Source organism: Anarrhichthys ocellatus, unplaced genomic scaffold, assembly GCF_004355925.1.
Source record: "Anarrhichthys ocellatus isolate YVR2014 unplaced genomic scaffold, GSC_Weel_1.0 scaffold39, whole genome shotgun sequence".
Classification (NCBI taxonomy): Eukaryota; Metazoa; Chordata; class Actinopteri; order Perciformes; family Anarhichadidae; genus Anarrhichthys; species Anarrhichthys ocellatus.
In genome coordinates this window covers 400,393-425,954 of record NW_022280069.1, presented here as the reverse complement: position 1 = coordinate 425,954, position 25,562 = coordinate 400,393, and the positions used below count along the sequence as shown (strand labels likewise).

The 25,562-nt window shown below is 41.6% G+C and overlaps 3 protein-coding genes across 3 annotated transcripts; 2 read left to right on the top strand and 1 right to left on the bottom strand.

Moving 5' to 3' along the window:
- Positions 1-773: 773 nt before the first annotated feature.
- bag6 (BCL2 associated athanogene 6) lies at positions 774-15,642 on the bottom strand. Its single transcript, XM_031867430.1, is given in 26 exon segments — positions 774-1,378; positions 2,113-2,259; positions 2,361-2,468; positions 2,855-3,079; positions 3,188-3,244; positions 3,618-3,752; positions 4,250-4,374; positions 4,621-4,729; positions 5,242-5,295; positions 5,515-5,684; positions 5,816-6,074; positions 6,417-6,745; positions 6,881-6,953; positions 7,039-7,391; positions 7,567-7,617; positions 7,944-8,061; positions 8,063-8,167; positions 8,251-8,451; positions 8,753-8,885; positions 9,260-9,468; positions 10,226-10,348; positions 10,428-10,499; positions 12,874-13,088; positions 13,620-13,737; positions 13,837-13,924; positions 15,503-15,642. Coding segments are annotated over 25 exon segments (3,666 nt in total). The 5' UTR covers positions 13,918-13,924; positions 15,503-15,642; the 3' UTR covers positions 774-1,282.
- glrx3 (glutaredoxin 3) lies at positions 15,627-17,179 on the top strand. Its single transcript, XM_031867431.1, has one exon. It carries the CDS (start codon positions 15,675-15,677, stop codon positions 16,650-16,652), a length of 978 nt encoding a protein of 325 aa, XP_031723291.1. The 5' UTR covers positions 15,627-15,674; the 3' UTR covers positions 16,653-17,179.
- Positions 17,180-18,332: 1,153 nt separating this feature from the next.
- apom (apolipoprotein M) lies at positions 18,333-21,190 on the top strand. Its single transcript, XM_031867259.1, has 7 exons — positions 18,333-18,500; positions 18,901-19,040; positions 19,459-19,529; positions 20,497-20,631; positions 20,787-20,885; positions 20,976-21,003; positions 21,095-21,190. Exons 1-6 carry the CDS (start codon positions 18,387-18,389, stop codon positions 20,987-20,989), a joined length of 573 nt encoding a protein of 190 aa, XP_031723119.1. The 5' UTR covers positions 18,333-18,386; the 3' UTR covers positions 20,990-21,003; positions 21,095-21,190.
- The last annotated feature ends 4,372 nt before the right edge of the window (positions 21,191-25,562 follow it).

Sequence of the window (25,562 nt, the reverse complement as noted above, 5' to 3'; positions counted from 1 at the left end):
AAATGTAGAAGTTGACCGGGTGTTTTCTCAACTAGGAAGGCCCTCAGTCACTTACATCTCAACATAAGACATTATGATACCGTGTCTTATATCTCCTTCACAGAGTGATCAAAGTAGTGTGTGTTGCATCAAACCCATGCTTCTTTGCCACATTTGCTCGTGAAGAAAAATATAGCAATCTCTTGTCAGAACACTCCAAACTGTACCCCTCAGCTGAAAGCTTCAAAGCCACATTTGAAAGGCCATGAACCTGCTTTTCTTCTAAAGCTGTGTTTGGCATAGTGCCTGAAGCATGTCCAGCACTCGGAGGTTGTTATCTGTGGAGCTTTTGTCACAGTCACCTCATATTGCCTGAAGGGGGTCTTTGCTGAAATGGGGGCACGGACAGAAATATCTCAGGTTTTAGTCTGAAGCCATTACTGCACATAATCTTGGCTGTAAACTTCAACAAGGCCCTTGAGTTTCTAATATGTCTAGTCAATCTGGGATGCAAGTCTCGTTCTCAGATCAAGCTGACGTTGGCAGCTTGAGAAAGAACTTGGCAACCCGACAAAGTTAAACTTGGTTTCATCCTTTGGGCTGCAGACATTTCAAGTCTTTTCTTTCTGTGCAAGATGGCGTTCATGACCATACAGGGATTGTTTTTTACTTTTTACACCACTGCATTTTTGTACTGCAATTTATTGTTACTTACCATCACACAATCACCAATCCTGATATCTGCGCTAAGCTAAGTCTTCTTTCACCTTTCCCAAAGCAGACAATACTCACAATACTTTTATACTGTATCAAGTTTTTTTATTTTTTATTAAGCTTACTATATATTCATTTAACAAACTGCTTGTTCGTCACATGAAAGTATACTCTTGCACTGGAGAGTATTGACAGGAAGTCTAAAGTCCACTAAATAATGAGAATTTAGGCTCCATATTAACAAAGCAACACGAGGATATGAGGGCAGAATAGACATACAAGTATTCAAACTGAAGTAAAGTGACCGGATGCAGTCTCACTTAGATCTGATACCTTTTTATCAGGAAAATTCTCTCAGCCAAATGTTGGACCAAAATAAACAGAGAAATAAATAGGCACTGGGAGAAGTAGTCACAATAGCATGAGGCAATTAGTCAAGAGAGCTCCTAACTGCTTAAAAAGCCATACAGACAGTTTTGGGGTGTGAGGCTGCGACGAGGAGTAGTTGGATGAAGATCAAAGAAATCAAAAAAAAAAAAAAGATTAAAAACAGCGAGAATCTTGCACTTTTCATATCAGTTGAACTTGATTATGAGTCTGATGAAAAGGCTCTGTGTGCGTTGGGGGACTGCTGAGAGGTGAAATCCGGGTCTTCCCTCACTCGCTTCTTGATGTCCGCTTTGACCTGAGGTATAAAAGAAGAAGAAGAAGAAGATGATATGATTATCATGGTGTCGTACAAGCAGAATGTCAGAAGGGGACTTAGTGTGGCTCGCCTAACACGTTCAGAGAAGGATGGTATCTTCTGAAAACAATCGAAAATCATTCTTTATTTACCATTTGTTTTTAGCTTTCTTTAACAAACACCATTTCCCATAAGTCCTAGACCTTCAGGGGACAAACGCAACAGCTTCGACCTGACAGTAAAAAGAGATTCCAGCTAAAGATGTACTTTAGCACGCGGATGAGTTGAATGAATATGGACGAAAACAAGTAACAATGATGTCAGTATACTTTTAACAAAATATAATTATCTTAGGCTGCATTTATTAAGAACATTATAATTATCAATTATTCTGTGGATTGTATGCCAACGATTAATTGATTGCAAAAATAGTTACAGATTATTTTTCTATTGATTGACAATATTATTATTCAACAAATTGTTTGAGGTCTGCACTTGTCTAATCTACTTATATGAATCGTTGTTGTTATTTTCAAACAATTTCCTAACTTTAGACTTATTTATAACCTCTTGTGTTCTTTAGATACATCTAGCAGTGTAACCATGCATCTCTGTGATTAAGATGGTAAGAAAATGTACATATCATGGCCAACACTATGAAAACAAGAGGACCAGACAGTGGTCATCACTACCCCAAATGATGTGTCCCTGGTTTGTTCTAATGACTTCGTTACCTGTTCTGCATAAGCTTCCTTCAGCTCCTGGGTCTCCAGATCGTCTTGTAATCGCTCAGCAGAAGTGATGGGCTTCACTCCCGCTGTCCTGGCTGCTTGACTCACGGCATCAGAGAGGGAGAGGAGGCTTCCACCACCCAGTCCTGTCTGAACACACACACACACACACACACAGACGGACACCTTGAAGAAGGTAACGACAAGTGACATCCATAAGTAATAAGTGAAGTTACGATTGATCCGATTACCTTCCTGCGCTTAGCTGGCATGCCGTGCAGATAAGCGTCAGACAGCGGGGGCTGAGCTTTCATCTTCCTCTGGGTCATCATATCACACCTGATGATGGGCACCCATTCCTACAACACAGTTAACAGTGAAGATGGGGAATGTTTTCAAGTCAAAACCCTCTTTGTTACTGTTCCTCCATTGCCGCTCAGAGGGAATATTGTACTAACAAACACCTTGGAACATGGAAGTGTGGGATCTCAACGTCCAGTGTGCAACATTGTTTATCTATCCTTTTAGTACTAGTGAGAAGATCCTAAAAATCAGGCTGAACAAGATCCAGTGCGTCTTTATATAATTATAATCCACAGAACAAGAAAACGTTTGTTCATCGGATTACCCAGAGTTATGAGTAAACACTGTAAATGTGAAGCAGGGCGGTGCTACAAATAGTTTAGTCATGAAAACAAATAAAAGATAAATGTTAAAACGGTTTACAAACAGTGTGGGCTCTTACAGGTGGAACAGCAGCCGCCCAGGTCTCTGACTCTCGAGCAGACTCCTCACTGCCTCCCTCAGCTCCGGCTGCTGCCATGTCGCCCCCTAATGGAGCAGCTCCTCCCGAGGCCCCGAGGTCTCCAGGCAACACCCGTGCTTCCCGTGACGATGCCCTCGTGTCGCGTGACACCGACATGGCCTCCTCTGCTGTGGTGGCTGCCGCTGGTGAGAGGGTGTCCCCGACCTTTGGAGGTGGAGAACAACGAAATGACGGAACTAAAAGGCGGAGCAATGCCTGACCACCTTCAAACGAGTTCATCTGAAAAGGACATTAAAGACGGGCCATGCTTACCGTTGCACTTTGTGCTCGTTCGGGCTCTTGTGTGCCAGTAGCAGAAGACTGCTCTGTCTGTGAAAGAATGTCATTTAATATTTATTAGCCGTTTCAGATGTGCTGCCTAAGTAACAGGATATGTAACAGCCATCAGATAAGACGGACTCTTGTATTCTGTTCTGAAGACACAGCTTTCAGACATAAAATACTTAAAATAACACTGAAATCTACAGTTCCAGAAACGAAATTTGTGGTAAACACATTTTAAGTTCTCAAGTGTAACTGACAGCCTCAGGCCTGAAGGGGCTACATGATGTAGAGGAGGCTTGCAGTTATGATTTCCTCCAACTGCCAACATGTGTTCATCAGTATTACGGTAGGAAGCCATAGATACGGAGCTAAAACGGCAAATAAATGTTTAAAAGACGGCATGCGGCTGGTCCGTTACCTGTGTGTGAACTATGTAGTTCTGGATCTGCTCCTGTGAGATGGGGATGTGCTCCAGAATCACCTGCAGCCTCATTGTCATCATGCTGGTCATCCAGTTGACCAGGCTGGGGCTGATGTCGCTGGACATCCTCCGCTGGAACAACAAGAGAAAATAAAGCTTTTATTTTGTCTTTGGATTGTTCCAATTTTTAAGTAGCTTTTGTTTTGTCTGCTTATTCCTTATGTGACCATTCTAATGTCACAAAAACATGTCATGGACACAGTAGCTATCTGATGCAATCTGTTTGGCTTATGATGTTGCCATTCTGTACTTGAGGCCTGTTGATTTTGAGTCACTCGGTTTCAAAATCTACGATGCCGTGTTCTTTCCACTGAGAGAAATAAACTGTTGGCCTTCACCTAGTCAATAATGTCGTGACTTTGTTTGGCTTTTAGTTTTTAGTTTCCATTTCCTGCCACAAGCACTCAAGGGCGCCATCATCAGGCATCGATAGGCATCTGTTCCAAGTAAATATTTGTTTGTGCGTTCAATTACTAAACTTGATATCCTTTGACTAACATGCCAAAGCCAGTTTCATCTGGAGTCATCTGCCTACTGAACAGACAATTAGTGAGAGAGTGTATACTGACTATGCGGTGGTTGATGACAGCGGTGAGCGCTCTCTGGTCTCCTCTCAGGCAGTGCAGGTTGAGGGCAAGACACTCAAACAATGCCTGATTGCACATCTGTAACAGCCGAGGCCCAAATGAGTCATCTGGATGAGAAAAATATTGATATTAACTAATTAGAAAAATACACAATACTACAAGTCCTACAGGGACATTGACAATAAACATTGTTAAGTTACGACTTAACAGCAATATTCCTGATTAAAAATCCAAATATGATTAGTTCTAGTGCTGCAACCTCCACTTAAAACACACATGGAGACTAAACTGGAACCAAAATATCCACATAAACCATCACCAAGACCAACTGATTTAAACGTCCTTAAGTTTACCCGTGCAACGTAGAATATGCGTGGCAATCTGCATCAGCTGCTGTCTGAAGAAGGACATGTTGGTCTGAGTGACGTCAACGCCCTCCAACAGTGTGACTGAAGACTCTCTCTGTGGGAGTTGAATGAAGGTGTCGTCAATACAACAGCATACTACGCAGGGGGCATGACGTTTCAACAGTGATGTAAAAACTAAATACTTAAACTAAACTGTTTTAAAATATCTGTAGTGCTGAAATATGTTTTTATAATGAATTACTGTTATTTCATTGAATGAGGGGTGTCTGGTATTTGTCATGTGCACTTTTTAGTACTGATGTCTTTTCTTTAATAAACCTCACCTTCAGATTGAAATATGAGAAAGCTATTAATCCCCCCCCCCCCTCTCGCTTAGTGTCAGTTAAACTAAACTAACCACACTAAACTCCTGTTTCAGCACACAAGACCATTGTTTTAATGGCTTTGTTCATTATCTGTGAATACATCAGATTTCCACACCATTTAAAAGTGAACTGATTCAACTGACAAGATGTGAGTTTACCATGAGCAGGCCTACATTTAATCATATACTGTTTTGTACTTTAATTGACGGTACTAGAGGAGGCGTGGACATCAAGGACTTACAAAGCTCTCACTGATGTACTCCTCCAGTTCGTTCACAAGACTCTCAGCAGCAGCCTGGGGGATGGAAACAGAGACGAATATAAAGGGAGAAGAAGACAAAAATCCATCAGTTACACTAAAGAATAAAAAAGACAAATCGTCAAAAGTGGGACCAATAATGAAAAGTAAATTAGCTCCATCTACTTTTAACTACACTTGAGTACTAATAGATCTGAAATCAACAGTAATTTAAAAGGAAAAACATTTCTCCTCCAACTGGTGAGTGTTACTGACAGTAATGTTCTCATCGGTGGGCTCTCTGCCGTTGAGGTAGTTCTGGGTGAAGAACTGGGACAGTTGAGGCTGGATGCGGCCGAGGGGCTGGTGCTGGCCATGAAGCAGCATCACCAGGTCTGACATGGTGAACGTCTGGCACACCAACATCAGCAGCTCTCCAAAAAACCCTGGGAATCATAAATAACGAAATATTCAGACCAATCAGTTTCTGATATGCTCCTGGACTGAATTACATCATAATGGGTTAGCCTCGGCTGCTGTATTGACAACATATTTTATTCGTATGTTTGTTTGTTACCGGTAGGATCCTCAGGACTGATGAAGATGTTGGTTGCCTGGGACAGCCTCTGCATGAACTGGGCAATGCTCTCTGTGTCGTTCTGGGCCTGACCCAGAGAGCCCATCATGGTGCTCAGGACGCCACGGACGATGCCTGTGAACAGCTCCGGGTTGAGGGCTTCGGCTCCTGCGGGGGCGTTGGGCATGGCGTTGGGGTTGGGCCCTGCCGCAGGAGCGGTACCAGAGGGAGGTGGGGGTGGAGAGAAGATGGGTTGGGCCTAGAAATGAAATGGAAGCATGGAGTAAGGATTTGTTAACGTTACTTCACTTTAAATGCAGTGATTTTTTAAAAATGTGCTTCATGCATTACACTGGTAACTCACTCACTGTCAGCCTATCTGCCCTCTAGTGGGCCATTAGGAGACATGGTGATGACTAGGGCCGGGTATCTTTTGAAAGGTTTATTTACTAGTGCAAATACAGTACATCAAAAAAAATAATCTGATGCACTCCTTTCACATGATCTCTGAATAGGTGTCAGAGAAATGATATGCAAATGAAGGTACAATTCACATGCAATGACTATTAAGTGCACTAGAGTCAAATATTCAAACACTGACCTGCTGCATGAATTCACTCACTCCCTGGATGAAGGCTGGGACACCAGATGTGGTGACAGTAATTGAAGGGGCCCCTATAGGGCCCCCAGTGGCACTGCCGGCTACCCCCAGGAGAGAACCCAGGAGCTGGTTGAGGTCTGGGGGCATTTCCTGGGACTGGGGCTCACTGGTGTTGGTCTCAGATTGGCTCGGTGGATCAGTAGTGTTTGCAGTAGGCGGAGGAGTTGGACCCGAGTTGGAGAAAGAAAAGGAGGAGGAGGCGGAGGATGTTTGAGAGGAGGAAGAGGAGGATGTGGATGTGGAGGAGGAGGATGTGACTGTTTGACCAGCTGTTAAAAAACAAACAGATTGAAGAATTACTGATGGGCAGCAATTCTTGACTAATCTTTCTATACTTTAAGCTTTAATAATTATAGACATATGATAATAAAGTCCAAATCTAAATTCCTATATTATTAACTTACGTATTTGTCCTGGCAGCAAAAGCTGTCCAACCAGTCCACTAATCATCTGGTTCAGAGCAGCAGGGTTGAAGGGCTGTGCAGAATGATATTTCAATTAGTCTCAAATGTTGACAATCAGCCTAAAAAAAAGGAACCAAATCAGATGTCATTATCCCCACCTGTCCTGGCTGCTGGCCCGGCATGGCAGCTCTGACATTGATGGTGGTTCCCCGAGTGCCGAAGGCTGGAGGGGGCATGTTGGGTGCAAAGGGTGGTCGGGTGAACACAACCCTGGCCTGGGGCTGGGGGCCAGTGTGGGGAGGCGGTGGGGGAGCAGTAGGTGTGGTGGTGGGTGTGTTGGGACCCGTGGTGGTAGTTGAGGAGTTGGCTGTGGAGTTGTAGCCAGGAGGGGTGGGCTGGGGTGCGGCCGGGTGGCCAGTGGCGGTAGCGGTGGCAGCACTAGTAGCTACGGCAGCAGCGTATTGGCTTATCTGTTGCATGAGATTCCGCATAAAGTCAGGGGGGAGGGCACCTTAAGGGGGAGACAGAGACCAATAAATTAGAACAACATGACTTGCAGAAGAAAAGCAGAAAATGATATTCAGAGTCACAAAAAGAAGGCTTCATTTGCGATATGACCAATATACAGTATTCCATGTTTTACATGACTACACTGTGTTGTTTAAAACGTATTATGCCAAATGTACCTGGTTGTCCAGGCATTTGCTGTCCAGCTGCGGCAGGGTTAGCACCTGAGCCTGTACATACATACATACAAAACACACAAATAGTTTGAACTCCTTAATACAATACTTAATTTACTGCCAGTGTTACTCTCTATTACAGACGATATAACAGAGCCATCATTCAACAAACGGAACCTATGAAATGTGAGCCAGTGAATCAAATAAGTTTAAAGTTTCATTCTTCAGATCACTGGGATTGTGGCCGCAGTGCACGGAGGACGCAGCAGTGCGGTACGAGCGATCATTTAACTCCTATGCACTGCCGCCCAGCAATATGACACACAAACAGCTGTGAGGTAGTGGATCATTCAATCAGTGGCGGGTAGGGGACAACACACCGTCCGTGTTCATCTGCATCATAACCACCGGGACTGCCTGGTGGCTGATCCTGATGACACGTGGGCCACCTTGTCCCGGTCCAGCCTGCTGATTGGACGGGGAAGTCTGTGTGGGGGGGGGTCTGTCCCTGACCTGCCTGCTCTGATTGGCTGGCCGGTTGTGTGGGCGGGGCATGTCCCTCAGTGCCGTTAGCCGCGACAGTCACTGTGGCACCCAGGTTCATCTGTCGGTGAAGATGCAAGCACAGTCAGTCGGATTACATTAAAAGTTCACATTAATAACTAAAATACGCTCGCCTTCACGTACTTGCACTGGGATGTGGTGGTGCACAGCTCCGGGCAGAGTGACTGGGGTGGCATAGTGGGAAAAAGGCCGGACCACATGCAGGTGGCGGGGCACAGGGCTCATGAGGTTCAATCGCAGGTCACTGAGGGCCACGAGGGCGTTACCAAGAAGACGGAGACACTCCCACGTCAGGATGAGAGTGCGCTGGTCCTCCTCTCTCTCCTGAGACAGACAAGAAAACATCTTGGGCAACATCTTAAATGACAACTATATAATCCATGTTAAATACACCAGATTTTGAGTATTAAAGAAAAAGTTCAACATTTTGGTTTATACGATTAATCGCTTTCTTGCTGGAAGTCAGATGAAAACATTGATACCACTCATGTTTCTGTCCTACGATAACAAAATTCACCTACGAGCAACTCTAACAATACATTTTTAAATATGGATATACGGGCCACTTATAAAAAGCATATATTTCAGAAATATGCTAAGGATCACTAGGCTGTTTGAATCCTACTGTATTATTGTTGTATTCTGCAGTGGTGGCCGTCTCCAGGATGGTGTGAGCTCTCTGAATGAAGGGCTGCAGTCTCTCCTCCACCCTCCGCAGCTCAGACAACATCTCCGCCAACTCAGCAGGGCTGGGGTGACTAGGGGACGAAAGGAGGGCAGAGCTGATTAAAATCAAACACAACAACTGTTTACCAAACTGGTCAACACAGACATACAGCATCACCATGTATACGGACAAAAATATAGAATATTACAGAGAAAGACATACAACTGACATCACAATACATGGATCAAATTACAAGTTAGTTTCAATCAGAAGAAATGACTCGTGCTGTGGCCCCTATAATCTCCTTTATGTTTGCAAAGTTGAGGAATTAACTACATTGATTCTATGCTAAATACAGTCATGTTCTTTTCAAACTTGCCTGACTTAAAGGTTTGAAACAAAAAAAATCTAAAGTATGTGGCATAAGTAAGAATCTGAGTCACTGAGAAAGAGAGGGTGTCTCACTTGGGTCCAGGTTGGGGTGTTGGTCCCTCAGATTGTGCTGAAGAGGTGGTTGGAGGAGGGGGAGTTGTTGGAGGTGGGGAGGTGTCCATGGGCTGGGCAGAGGGAGAGGGAGTGGAGGTGGTAGATGAAGATGAGGGAGCAGCGGGGGGAGCAGCAGCAGCAGCAGCAGCAGCAGTCTCTGTTGGAGCAGATGAGTCACTTGGCCGACCCTGAAAAGAAGACACCAGACAGCAGACAAATGTATTATGTGAATTTTTGGTAACCCCTTAAAAAGGTGGCCAGTGCCACAGGAGATTCATCAGCTGAGAATTCTAATCCTCTACGAATGAGTTTAAGAAATGTAACAGACAGCTCACTAATGGTTGAAACTATAAACACTCCCTGACAAGCGTCATGTCACTCATGCTTATCACATCTGTTTGCTGTGTTAGTGAGATAACCAGCCAGCTGAGGTCAGTACGAAAGCTGACTCGTCATCTTTAAAAATTCCTCTGTTATGGATTTCTTTACTGTGACTTTGTCCGTTTCTGTGAGGAAACGGTGACACGTCATCTGTTTTAAAGGCCTCCTAGAAGCTTGGAGCAGGCTAAGTTACGACAGGTCCGGCCCGCCGTGTGTCTTGCTCAAAGCACACTGCACGCAACTCGCTTATGTCCGACTTCAATCAACATACTGGTGGCGCAACGATGGGAATAAACACTCTGGATTACTGCTACACACCATCCAAAAACAGCTACAGAGCGGAATCACTACCTGCATCGGGGAGGAGCGACAATACAGACATCTTTCTACGGTCAAAGTATATAAACAAATAAAAACGCATGATCCATTTGACGCGAGTTGTCAGGACATGGTAGCTCATTCTCTCTCTGTTCTTTTCTGAAGATATTTAAATGTGTTTTTGTGCTTAGTCACCCCTTAAAGACCCATTCGGAGCCAGCAAATACCCTGAAGGTGAGCTCTCACCTCCATCCTGTGGATGACATCATTGATGTCCCTCAGCAGGTTCTCCGCCAGCACCAGCCTCAGCCTCGGCTCGCTCTGCACTGGTTGGTCCATATCAATGTGCACATTCACAGACCCATTGCTCTGAAATAGAAAAGGGGGTAAATCAACAAAACACAGGGCAAGATTAACTGGGATTGTGTGCAACCAGCAGGCATCTTACCCCAGTGCTGGTTGTGACTCTGGCATTCCTGGCATTCTCTCCCATGCCAGACACCATCTGCTGCACTGACATCTAAACAAGAAGAATAACAGCAGAGAAGTAATGCGCCTGCACGCAAGACAAACCTTCCTCCGGTTATGAGATGAAACAATAAATATTATTTGTTTTATTCAAAAACAAACCAGAGGACATTCTTCTTCCACATATGTTATGATTTGTGTTCAGGAAAGGAATAAGTAGGTCAGCTTTTTAAGTTGCTGTTCATCACACTGGACCGCCTGCTCAGTTATGTCAGAAACTATTGTGAGATCTCTGAGTTAGCCGTTTTGTACTATGTTGGTATTTGAACAATAAATTGTGAAAATACACCATTTTGATTAGAATAAAAGCTAAAGAATAGTCAATCTATTTAGCAATGCACTTCTATATTATTGTCTTTTTATTTAAATACTTGCTTTGATTTTAAAAAAATCTTTGCATTAGTAGATTTAATGATGTATTATACAGTGGGTACGGAAAGTATTCAGACCCCTTTAAATTTTTCACTCTTTGTTTCATTGCAGCCATTTGCTAAAATCAAAAAAGTTCATTTTATTTCTCATTAATGTACTCAGCACCCCATCTTAACAGAAAAAAACAGAAATGTAGAAATTTTTGCAAATTTATTAAAAAAGAAAAACTGAAATATCACATGGTCATAAGTATTCACACCCTTTGCTCAGTATTGAGTAGAAGCACCCTTTTGAGCTAGTACAGCCATGAGTCTTCTTGGGAATGATGCAACAAGTTTTTCACACCTGGATTTGGGGATCCTCTGCCATTCTTCCTTGCAGATCCTCTCCAGTTCCGTCAGGTTGGATGGTGAACAGCCATTTTCATTCTCTCCAGAGATGCTCAATTGGGTTTAGGTCAGGGCTCTGGCTGGGCCAGTCAAGAATGGTCAGAGTTGTTCCGAAGCCACTCCTTTGTTATTTTAGCTGTGTGCTTAGGGTCATTGTCTTGTTGGAAGGTGAACCTTCAGCCCAGTCTGAGGTCCAGAGCACTCTGGAAGAGGTTTTCTTCCAGGATATCTCTGTACTCGGCCGCATTCATCTTTCCTTCAATTGCAACCAGTCGTCCTGTCCCTGCAGCTGAAAAACACCCCCATAGCATGATGCTGCCACCACCATGTTTCACTGTTGGGATTGTATTGGGCAGGTGATGAGCAGTGCCTGGTTTTCTCCACACATACCGCTTAGAATTAACACCAAAAAGTTCAATCTTGGTCTCATCAGACCAGAGCATCTTATTTCTCATAGTCTGGGAGTCCTTCATGTGTTTTTTGGCAAACTCTATGCGGGCTTTCATATGTCTTGCACTGAGGAGAGGCTTCCGTCGGGCCACTCTGCCATAAAGCCTGACTGGTGGAGGGCTGCAGTGATAGTTGACTTTGTGGAACTTTCTCCCATCTCCCTACTGCATCTCTGGAGCTCAGCCACAGTGATCTTTGGGTTCTTCTTTACCTCTCTCACCAAGGCTCTTCTTCCACGATTGCTCAGTTTGGCTGGACGGCCAGGTCTAGAAAGAGTTCTGGTCGTCCCAAACTTCTTCCATTTTAGGATTATGGAGGCCACTGTGCTCTTAGGAACCTTGAGTGCTGCAGAAATTCTTTTGTAACCTTGGCCAGATCTGTGCCTTGCCACAATTCTGTCTCTGAGCTCCTTGGGCAGTTCCTTCGACCTCATGATTCTCATTTGCTCTGACATGCACTGTGAGCTGTAAGGTCTTATATAGACAGGTGTGTGCCTTTCCTAATCAAGTCCAATCAGTTTAATTAAACACAGCTGGACTCCAATGAAGGAGTAGAACCATCTCAAGGAGGATCAGAAGAAATGGACAGCATGTGAGTTAAATATGAGTGTCACAGCAAAGGGTCTGAATACTTATGACCATGTGATATTTCAGTTTTTCTTTTTTAATAAATTTGCAAAAATTTCTACATTTCTGTTTTTTTCTGTTAAGATGGGGTGCTGAGTGTACATTAATGAGAAATAAAATGAACTTTTTTGATTTTAGTAAATGGCTGCAATGAAACAAAGAGTGAAAAATTTAAAGGGGTCTGAATAATTTCCGTACCCACTGTAAGGTCCTGAGAGCTGGTGTTAGGAAGTTTAACAGATCATAATTCACTTTCTAATATCTATTTTATATTGCCGTGAAAACATCTCCTTCAAACAACTGCATTTATTTATTTGAAACATCATGATAACATAATTTACCTTTTGCCAATTTTTTTTTTTTTGTTTTACTGTGTAGAGCTTGAACGCACCATGCAAGACAACACAACCTTAACTTTAGCTCTTTGCAATCAGAAGATGAGCCGGTCAAAGCGATTACTCTGAACCACATGAATAGGAATGAATTACAATGCAACAGTCCGATTATGTGCACTGTTTCAACTGTTTACTTGTATCTGCTGGGGGTCCATGATGTTGACAGGGAGGTTGAAGGTGCCAAGCATTACATAGCTGTTAGCGTTGCGATCATGTGGAGGCACTTGTGATGTTCCCTGGGAGGACGAGGAGGGTCCACTATCGGCTGAAGTGCCTCCTGATCCTGAGCCAGGCTGGGAGGGCGGAGGGGGCGCCCGCTCCACAAGATGTATCACCTTGCCATCCACATCTGGGACAACAACAACAGAGAACTACGGTTACATTAGTACACATATGATGGTGTGTTGACGTCACACTTTGGTTTTGAGGAACAAAAGAAATTCTAGCTGTATTATACATTGCTGAACACCTCAAGATGAGCAATTACTTTTGCCAGAAATACTATATAAATACTAATGGACACAAGTGAGTTCAAAGCACTAATTAGTTTTAAATTAATTCTTGGAGGTCAAGCTGGTACTTGAGAGCAATCACAGCCATTAACTTCTCCCACAATAGTGGTGCACCGCAACAGTAAAACAACACAAAATGAACAAAGAATTCCTACAATATAAGCAACCCTTAAAGTAAATTCACACTTACTTACTCAATGTGTGTGGCCCAAATGTTAAGAATCAATGTGCACATAATATATAAATAAGAAAAACAGAACCTGCACAAGTATTATACCCAACAAAACTGGAAGGAGCTCAAAAACAAATCTTGAAACAAGATAAAAATCGAGTTCCGCATTGCTTTAATTAACCCAGTGATTACTTACTGTAGTCTGCCAGAGTCCTTTCATCCTGTAAGACTCTGCCCTGATAGATCAGCCTCTGTTTGTCCACAGGGATACCCACTGAAGGGGCAATGTGCTCCTTGAACTCTTTCACCGTCAACTACAAATAGGATGTAACAGACATGAGTCAGACTACCACAAAGGCTGAATGAAAATGAGAATTCACTCTAGAGTTTATAGAAGAAACTGAATGAGTTACCTGAGCACCAACTGTGTAAGTTCTACTTTGGGAGTCTAGTGTTTTCACTGTCACCTCTATGTCTGCAGTTTGTTCCTCCATGGTGTTCCTGTATCAAATAAATAAGAGGTTCCAGTAAGCCCGACTGATAATAAATTCTCAAGGGCTAATATCAATATTTGATTAGGATCCCTTGAATCTGTTTTTAAAGAATTGTGAACAAGACTAAGCAGGACATTTTATATCTGCAAAATAAACTTGTAACTTGGGGACAGACTATGTATGGGAGGCAATGTTTCTAAATGACCTCAAACATATCTTTGGCATATGGTAGACTTCTTGGTACTATCAGCTGCCATATACACTGATACGATATATCGGTAGTTAGCCAATATCGATCGATTATATAGGCTAAACTAACAAATTAGTACAATAGTCTGATGCAACGGTACAACCGACAGTAATTTCCATTCTCAATTAGTCTTTCATTTATTTCATTACCCGACTAATCAGTTCTAAACCCCTAAATATTCCCGTTACAAAGTATGTAGCGAAGAGAAGCAGCAGATACGAAAAATTGAGACTAGGAAATGTTTTGGATGCATTTTTGATTAATAGATTAATTAAACGTGATAACACTACCTGTTTACCAACATTTTAGACAATTTATTTTCAGTTGACGGATGGACCATTCAATTGACAAGATGTTTCAGCATTATTCCAATCAATTAATTTGTCTTGAACTCAGTACTGCTGCACACCTGCACCACGAGCTAGTGCTCAGAATTAATCCATTACTTGATTAGTTGAGCAACAGAAAAATATTCATCAACATTATTGTTTAGCCAGCTACTTAACCGTGAGGACTTGCCTCTCTTACATTATTTATATCATTGTAAATTAAATGATTTGGGGGTCTTTCGACTACACTTTGACAAAACAAACAGTTTGAAGACAACACCGTGGGCTCAAAACATTTTTATGGCCTTAACCAAGTTTCTCGATTAATAGAGGAAGTAATTGAGAGATTAATCAACAATAAAAACAATTGTTGCCTTAATCCCCTTGCAGCCATAAAAATGTCGGAATCACAAATAACATACAATCAAATACACACACACAATAGACTGAATATTTAAAATGTCGCTTCCGTACTATAGTTAATGATAACAAATATCATTAACCTATATCAGTGGCTGATCACGTAAAACTTGTTCCCAGTCATGTGTAAATTTAGCTAATTAATCCAAATCAGAGGTAATTCACAAGATATAAGTAGAGGCTGAGCAGCTAACGTTAGCTAAGCTCACTTGCTAGGTAACGTTAGCATCATAATGTTACAGTAGCTAACTATCAGCTCTGAGGATTGACGTTAGATAAGTTAACTGTATCCTGCTAGGCCAGTCGACGCACGGGTATTAGCACTAATTCAACCACTAAGAGTAATTACGGAAACCGTTAGCCAGCTATCGTTAGTTAGCATCGGCTTGCTAGCAGGATTTAGCTTAGCCTAAATTCGAAACGTTTGCAACAAAGCTAACTTTGACCGGCTAACTATGGCTAAGCTAAGCTAATGCTACATAAACTAAACGTTACATTACGCATATGTCAGAGACGATAAGCTATTCCTTTTCACACGTTCGTTTGTATGCGTGTATGTACAAAGTGTGTGTTGTTCAGCGGTTACCTTGAAAGTCGCACTATCTTTTCAACTTATCCAGTGTATGAAGCTGTTTCTTTTCATCAAATAACATGCAAATGACTTCCTAGTGCAAGCTCGAGTACTTGCGAGAAGCTATAGGGCTGAACGGATGTGACGTGGGCTCAACACCGGATGCGCCGCACAGAGCAAAAGAAAAATGGCGAATCTAGTGGAGGCGACAACAAATCAGCAGTTTGAAGATTTCTTAGCCAAAGCTGGGAAATGCCTGACTGTGGTGCATTTCCAGGCAGCATGGGCTCCTCAGTGTGGCCAAATGAACGACGTGATGGCCGAGTTGGCCAAGGAACACGCGCACACCACGTTTGTCAAGCTGGAGGCGGAGGCGGTGCCAGAGCTGTCGGAGAAGTATGAAATAAACTCGGTCCCCACTTTCCTTTTCTTCAAGGCAGGGGAGAAGGTGGACCGCATGGATGGAGCTCATGCTCCGGAGCTGACCAAGAAGGTGCAGCGCTTGGCAGTCGCCGGGAGTCCGGTTGGAGCCGCGGAGAGTAGCGCCACAGACATCAACCAGCGGCTGAAGAAGCTGATCAACGCGGCGCCATGCATGCTCTTTATGAAGGGGTCCTCGCAAGAGCCTCGCTGCGGCTTCAGCCGGCAGATAGTGGCCCTGCTGAAAGAGCACAGCGTCCAGTTCAGCAGTTTCGACATCCTGTCCGACGAGGAGGTCAGACGGGAGCTGAAGACCTACTCCAACTGGCCCACCTACCCTCAGCTGTATGCGAACGGGGAGCTGGTGGGAGGACTGGACATAGTGAAGGAGCTGGCTGAGTCCGGGGAGCTGGAGAACACCTGCCCGAAGGCCGTCACCTTGGAGCACCGGCTGAAGACCATCATCAACCAGAGCCCAGTCATGGTGTTCATGAAAGGCAACAAGGAGGCTGCAAAATGTGGCTTCAGCAGGCAGACGCTGGAGGTTTTGAACAGCACCGGGGTCGATTATGACACATTTGATATTCTGCAGGATGAAGAGGTGCGTCAGGGGCTCAAGACCTATTCTAACTGGCCAACCTACCCCCAGCTCTATGTGAAAGGAGATCTGATCGGAGGTTTGGACATTCTCAAGGAGCTGAAGGAGAGTGGAGACCTGGTGTCAGTGCTGAAGGGGGAGTCGTAGGTGGACCAGAGCCAACAAGAAGCCACTGCACATGCCCAGATCAACCCTGTATCACTGATGATTATACACATGCTGAGGAAGTGAATAAAAATAATTTATGGAGATAAATATTAGATTTAACAATCAATGGATGAATCATACTGTTGTAGCATTTGGATAAGTTCACATTCTACTTTAATTCAAAACATTAAACTGCATTTAATGAGATTTTCCTTTTGGTTTTTGAAGTTTTTCTCACAGTAATTCTTGAAAATACATCTTAAGAAATGTTTAAAGTGAAAGTTGAGCAATCCCTGTGCTTGGCCTGAGTTTATAAGTCCCTATCTGAACAGCTGACTTGAGTTCATATTGTCTGTTGTCTTTATTTGTTGGGGTTACTTTCTTCACCTGAGAGACAGAAAAACTGTGTTTAACTTCATCCAATAGTCACTCTGGTTTAAATACTAAGTCTATGTGCCACTTATTGATAGAGCTACATTGTCCGTCAACAACATTGTAATTAAACAATAAAAACACTTAAGATTTGATGTTGTTTTTGGTGCTACTTCCAAAGCTCACGTGTGAAAAATAATTTTGTAGAATCCATGGGAAAGCAAACAAATCCCATATTCAAAAACAGGGATACAACAAGTCCTTTAACCTAATATGTAAGAGGAAAGATTGTTTCTGTGACCGTACATTCAGCACATCCACAATTCCTAGCTGTTCAACTGCCATTCAATAACGGGTCAAATAAAGTGAACAGCCTCAAAAATAGCTTCATTCACAAAGGTAGTAATTCTTTGCACAGCATATTGTAGTGAATGTCAGGAGGGAAAAGGGGTTTTCTGCTCAACTAGTTTTAGTAGTAAATGTACATTTTAGTCTGCAGGACCTAGAAGTAGACTTATACATGGAGGAAAAGATTGCAACAGAAAAATGTATCTAATTATGATTTTACATTGCATCATATGAACACTGTAATGTGTTTTCTTGAGAACTGTATACAGGTTTAATGTGGGCAGACAAGCTTGTTGTGTGACACCACCTTGTGGAAGTATGCGTCGAATACATTTATAACCTGATCTCAGACTATAAGTTCACCCTCATGATAACGTGGTAGAGCTGAAATGGTTAGTCAATTAAAACAAAATGAATCAAATATTTTGATAATTATTTAAATATTTTTTAAGCAAAAATATACTAATTTCTGCAGGTTTCAGGTTGTCCTATGTCCTGTAATCGTGCGTGGGACTTCTTCTGCCAGGACAGAGCGAACTCAAACAAATAAGCAATGCACTGTTTGGTTAACTATTTCGAAAAGTGTACTTAAGGTTGCAGCATACTAGTTTACTTGCCAATAGTAAGAACTGTTCTATAATTAACTGTTGCTTTGTTGAAAGGATTTAAATGAAACCACCACCACCTACATATGATGATGACTCAGAAGGCCTCATGAAGAGGGTTTTTACGTGAGTTTCTCCTTTGAGCAGATTTTAGATCATGAGTAAAGCTTACTGTGTAAAAGAACGATTCGTTTGACTATAATTGTGTTAATCCTAAAGCCCCCCCATATTTAACCCATTACTCGCCTCACTGAGAGTTCAGGGGTATTGCAGCAGTACATGTTAATAATTTCCCTACACCCCCGTCTTTTAAAGTCACATGTTGGAACAAACAAATTCCTGTGCACAGGACCAACAGACATTCTCATCAGGTTCACTGTATTCAAGTATTTGCTCTGAGGTTTCAGTTATGTTGGATAAAGCGTTGTCATATTTTCTCTATTTATATGGTTTGTTGTATCAGGTCTTTGCTCCTTGTTTAGTTCCTGAGCTGTTGTCTGCCAACACTGTCGACCACCAGCAGGTGAGAAACTAAATGTTTAGATTTTCTGTTTGCAAAAGGCAAAAGGTACCCGTTTACCATAACTTATTATTACAGAGTGAAAAACATTTGATAATTTCTGTCACTTGCTATGACACATTTGTGATGCATTTAAGCTCATATTAATGTTAGTCTTAATAGTTAAGTGTGTCTTGTGAACAAGTAATGCACTGGCATTTCCCAGTAACCGCAGATACGGAGAGATTTATCGAGATAAAAACAAAACGTGGCCACACCGGCACGCTTTCCACCTCCTCCGTTCTTTCCATAAGTGGTCTATCTCTCAAGTTGTGGGCTTATATCTTAAAATAGGTTTTGTTCCTGTACCGTTGCTGCAGCCTCACACTGTCATGCCACCCCGCTGTGTCTCCGTGTCTTTTAGTATCTGGGGAAATGGTACTTTAAAGCAGCAGTCAGTCGCAGAGAGGCTGACATTCAGAAGTTCAAAGAACTGGACAACATGTGGTTCACCATTGAGGAGCCGGTCAATGACACACTGCTGCTGACTGGACATATGCGCATGTGAGGCAGCAAATATGCACGCACACACACCCACACACCCACAGACAAAGTCTAAACAAGAAGATGTTTCTTAACACACATCATGTGGTAATGAGGTTAAAGGACCACTCACGCAAACATCCTAATATTAATAAAAACATTGTGGTTTTGACATGACATTCATCGTGGCAATAACTGATCCGATATGCAAGTTTTAAATGAATTACATAGCAGTTGGTAATGAATCGAAACAGTAAAGTGTAAATGTGGGAAGTGGAAAAAAAAGAGGGAAGTGATGTTGAGAATGTGTAAACGGTGTGAATAAATGTTTTAAAAATGATAGTCTTGATGCCATGTTTATCTTATTGTGTCATAATATGATGAAATATAAAACTGCTTCATGCTAAATGTGTATTTATTTTCCAAACACTCTTTTTAGAGGAGATAACTGCATGAAACAGACCTGGACCTACAATATACGTCCTGAGAGGGATGATGTGGAACTGGAAGGTGACAAAAAACCACCTGCATTCACAAAAACCACCTGCATGCTCAACTCACATATGCACACAGAAGAGATTAATAGATGGGAATTTTGAGACAGTGTTAAAATAAATATAACAACTTCACCCCAAAACATTACAGGGATTCATTAATATTCCCAAATTCTATTCTTAGCAGGGTGGGAAAACCCCAGAGGGTTTATGTTAGAACATCTGTAAAGCTTACTGAAATTAGTTTTGGGTGGATTTTTCAGGTTTTCAGGCACCTGAATGAATTCAATTCATAAAAACTTCACATCAGTAGAGTTCAAAACTTGTCACGTTTAATTATTCTATGCTCACATTGTCTCATGTCAAACAAGTAGTGTCTCACAGACTGAAAACAAAGCTACAACTTAACCAAAGTTTATTTCCAAAATGTACAGTTTTTATCGTTATTGTGATCTCTACAGCACTTCCAGTACAAAAAAAGGAAATTCAACAAGTGTGTACCAAGAGGACAAAGAGGGAAAGTTCCTCTTTCAGCACAAATTACAACAAAAGGTTGTTTCCCATTTCCATTCTTTGTCCTCAACAAAGTGAACTGGCCACTGGCTGCAGCCTAATTTAACAAATAAACGATCGTCTCATTTAACTCGCTGCCAGAAAGCAAATTAGTGTATTTATTCATTGAAGACAGAGCCTCAATATCAGGGAAATAAAACAAGATTCACCTTTTTAATTCTTAATGTCAGTTGATGCTTTGCATTTATGGTGCATTCTCCAAAATATACTGAACAGCCAGTAAGCCTGGAACTGTCTGCTACACCCAGTTGGTAATCCAGCCTTGAGCAAGAGCACCACAGTATATTGATCAACTGATCAACTAAGATAACCTTGTAGCCTTTTGGGAGTCTACTGCAGAATGTTGACCTGTGTCACTCACACTGATCCCCATGTTGCTGCAATACTCATGTCTTGTTGTTTTGATGCAGGAAGACCGAAGCGGAGGACCCTGCTCTGGAGCGGCAAGTGGGCCAACTGCCCCGCGTGCATCATTTTCCAGGAAGTAGAACCACCTTTAAATGAGACAGACTCGGAGGACTCCCTCAGCAGATACCTGCTGTATGGTAAACCACCTTTTTCATCTTTGGATGAACTATTTCTTAAAATAACTACTACCTCCAGAAAGGTTAATTTAAACAAACAATTATGACTTGCGATTGTTGTAAATCAAATTGTCTACTGCATCAACACATGAAAACGTCTTGGCCTTTGACTGTAGGCCGGCAGAGTGACGTCGACTCTGAGCTGGTGAAAGCATTACAGAAAAACCTGGCTTGTCATGGCATGTCGGCATGTGTCAGACCACCTCAAGAGAAAGGTTTGTCGTTAAGATAAACAAAGAAAATAAAAGATGATGCTTTTGAATTTCAGTGTTTCTTGAATCTAACAATTGTATCTCCCTTTACAGAGTTTTGCACCTAAATATTAACATTGAGGTAGGCATGAATATCAGTTTACTTCCATTTGCATGGTTTTTCATATTTTACTTGGTCTGTCCTTGTCTCTTGATTCTACACATGTTTACAGGATGTTGCAGGAACCATGGAAATCCTCGATGACGATACAATGATTCCATGTTGTCAATGTGTAACATTGAAACAAATAAAGCAAAAATACAAACATGTTATTTTATTCACCTTTCACAATAGTCTTCAAACATCAAATTCCATCATAATTAAAGTGGTTCCAAAAACATGATGAAAAGCCATGCTGACAAGGGAAGCAAGCCGTGATTTTGTTTTTGATTGTTTGCTCATCCACTCATTATTCTTGCCACTTGTGGTCCTTAAAACCACAGGCAATATAGCTTGGGTTGAGAAAAGAAAATCACCTTTGTGGGAGAGGATCCACCCACAATCGCCCAGCAAAAACCCAGGGAATCCCCATGATGCTGTTCTTTGAACAGAAATTCCTGTTCACATAACTTGAATGAGGGCTGCATACCATATCGTCCTGCATGTATTAATAAGTAAACAAACCTCAGTCCCTTAGTAACACATATTTTTGAGATTGGACAGACAGGAGACTGGTGTAGCTATCACACTAAAAGAAAAAGTACGGGTGTTGCGCAGGTATAAATATGAACTGACTTTGTATTCCAAAAGTTGTAAAGAAAGCAAGAGAAGTACATATAATAAAGCCTTGGAGGGCGGAAGTGGATGAAGCCATGAAGTTAAAGAGTAACCGCCCCTCAGGGACACTCTAAGAAGTAAAGCGAAGACGCCCACAACGAGGCATTCGATTGGTCAAAACTACACCTGGTATTCAGGGGCGGTTATTGCACAAAATAAACACTGTAATGTCTTGATGTATGAGGACACATAATCAGAACTGTGAGTTATGTGGCACTAAGCAAAATGACATAATGTTCTTGCTGGGCAGAGTTGAAGTTTGACGTGATGACTAATGACCTAAAACTAAAGAACAACTTGGGTTTTTATATGCCGAGTCTTGGGGAAAACAGTTCTTTATTTCTGACCACATTGACTTTCAATTTGTGTCAAATCCTTATAGAATCAGAGCTTAGTTCAACCTCCATTCTTACACACTGACCTCTCGTAGCTGATGGGGAATTATGTGGAGACACGAGAAAAGCAGAACTCACACTTGTCTTTCCATCGGACAATTTAACTCACAATTAAAGTTCAGATGTACTGGAGACAACAAGTTTCTTCCCTTTGTTGGTTTGAGTGGGGACAGAACCTAACAGCCCACATCCAGTCCACCTGTCTGTCATGTTGAGTGTGTAGGTGCGCAAGTGTGTGTGTGTGTGTGTGTGTGTTCTTCACAGAGATGAGGAGGGAGAAAGTTGGTGACATTTACATAATCCCGAAGAACATAGACTGGTTAGTTGGGGATGTCCCATGAAGCATGAAACCAAAAACAGTAACATGAAATGGAAATTGACCCTCACACTCTCTACCTCACAATGTTTTCAAAACCTAAATGCAACTCTCACTTCTGGTTTAAGCTTTTTTAACCCCTTGATCTTTAAATCTACAACAAATGTTCATACTTCTTTCATAAAATATGTGGTAAATCCTGCAAATATTATTGCCTCATAGATTAGAAGAGACTTTCACAAATACCCATACCATTGATGTGCACTTTTCTTTATACAAACTAAGATCAAACCTCCAACTTTGTGCAATTTGTCCTTTACACTATTTAAATCTACTACACATGTGTTTAGCTGATATTGTTATTGAGTCTTTCATTGAGAAAATAGACTCTGAAGAGAAGCAGAATGAAGCAGCATACAGCAGCGTGTCAAAAGGGATGTCATGGCGTGCAGCACTCAAGTGTATTTCCTCATTACATCGGCTCAATTTCGATCAAATGCATTTTGAGAAGAAAAAGTCCCCGTCATAGTTGTTTGGGTGTGAAACTCTTGTCAGTGACCTATGAACGTGGGTAAACACAGAACACCCACAACAAACATTGATGCGTCAGTGGGGGCCGAGACCACAGACTTATTTCTTTATGTGTCACTAAAACACTGGATAGCTTCACATCTTATTCCACATACCGAAACTTCTTTATCATTTTTAAAAGAAATTTTACTTACATTTACTTTTTTTTATTCTCATATAAGGGGAATTGAAGCCGTCCATTTGTTTCCACATCAAAGTTGTACTATCTGAAACTAAACTTTGGTTTAATTAACCCAACAAAAGTTTCACACCAGTTGTTAACCCCCCCCCCACATACCACATATCATTGCCTCTCTCCTCCTCCTCTGTCTAACCAAACTCTTCATGTTCACTGCATTGCCCATTGAAAAGGGAAAACCCTGTCAACCCGACATGTCTCTCAAACAGGAGCAGCAGATGAATTTGGAGACTGACAGTGCAACACACACCAGGTGAGTCAAGATTTAGTGAGTGAATTTAGTTCCTCTCTTAAATGTGTGTCAAAATATTGTTTGTAAGTACAATAGTCTTTATGTCTTTATGATTATGGTTTTCAGTGCTCTACAGGTAAGATCATTGCTGTTGTTAAAAACTATACATGTGTGTACAGGAGAAGACATGTGTTCAAGGATGTTTTGGGGGTTTTTTCCAATGTATCGATCCAGGTCAGCCATAGTTTTAGTATTTCCGCAGTATTTTCCGCAGGGTCATAATAACAAGAGAAATAATTAGATGTTTTGGTACAATTTGAAATTTTGAGCATCAAATGCTCTCCATTCCCACAGTGGTCAGATGTCAAATGCAGCATTCATATTAAGAGAAAAACTAATTTAACAAGCCTTGTTTGAATATTGTTTGTATTCATTGACTGAGTAATTAACCTAATAGTGGTTAACCTTTATAGGACACTCAGTACAACAGAGGATGTGATGTAGAATCACACACTTGATGTTTTCAGTAACCACAGTTACATGAAAGATGCTGCTGTCCACTATGATGTAAAATACTCCTTTCAAATGAGCATTGATTGGTTCAATAGTTTTTTGTTTCCACTACAGAAGATATATGTTTTTCCAGTTTAGATTTTCACTTAACATTCATCAGAAAGATGCAAAAATAATAATTTTAGTACATTTGTCAGTTAACATAACGCAATGTTAACATACAATGAGAGATTAACTCGCAACTGGTCTTTTCACTGTCAAACATGCTGTACCTGAAATGATCATAGTGGAGTGGAATGTAAAGCGGAGCAACGTGCTTGTAGTATATAAAGTATGCAACTGGAAATCACCCGGAGACCATTGTAACATTCTTGTTTAAAGGTTTGGAGTTTGACGCCCACTTGATACACAATTCTGGGTCACTGGTATTTCAGCAGCCTCTGATGAGTTACAGTCGCTGTCATTACAAATAAAACTATACACTGACAGGCTACTCTGTGCAGGACCAAGAAAAACAATCAAGAGAAATACTCTCCAGAGGTTAAATCCAAGAGAAGCATGCAGCATGGTGGCTATGAGCTGAGGACACATTTACCCATGATGCAATGGGTGCAGTTAATCTGACACATGTGGCATTGTTGCTGTGTGTAGTCTGGTTATACTTTTCAGGTCAAAGTCTTACAGAAAAAGCTGATTTAAAACTTAGTGGTTGAAGTACAGTGCATCTTCTTTTTTACAACCTGTGTCGTATTGTATGAGTTTTGACCTTTATTGTTAAAGATTGCTAAAGCTTCTCTGGAAGAGCTACGCAAACAGTGAGGGTTTCATCAGTTTTACTGTCCACTTTCTAACTGTTTGACCACTTGTGGTTGTTGCCTTTGCATAAAAGCAATGATGTAAGATATAATCAGACCTTTGCTATTCTCAAGTAATACAATATCGCACTCAAATTTTCGTCAGCAAAATATACTCATAGTGTCAAAATAAAAGTACTTGCTCCAGAGTAAAATGGCCTTTGACATTATTAGATTGTTAATACTGATCAGTTTACTGTTGTAGCTGGTCATGGTGGAGCTAATTTTAACAACTTTATACATTTAGCTTGTTTAGTCCAGTGGGTCTCAACCTAGAGGGCGGGTCCCTCCAAAGTGTCACAAGATAAACCTAAAGGGTCATCAGATAATTAAAAGGAGAAGAAGAAAAGCAAAGTTCTCTTCTTTAATCTCCTACAAAGATTTGTACGTTTTTTCATGTAAAACATGAAGTACTTCAAAATGTATGTACTCAAAAACAGTACTTGAGTAAATGTAGTGTTACTTTCCACCTATGTACTCTGTTAGCTGCACCAGTTGGTGAGTAACATTTCTTCACTATTAGTCAAAACTACAAAATAAGAGCCAAGATGTAAAGAAAAATAGGACAGCCGTTGGTATGGCGCTAAGCTTCCAGGGAAGGAATTAAGATCACTACAATCTCCTCAAATATAACAAAAAAATGTATGTGTGTTTGTGTGTATTTGACAGAATGGAGGGTGAATCGAGGTCCTCTCACAAGTACCTGCTGCTGCAGGTGTGGTGTGGTATGCTCACTGTGGCCATGGTGGTTATGGCTGCACTTCTCATTTCAATCAAACCAAGA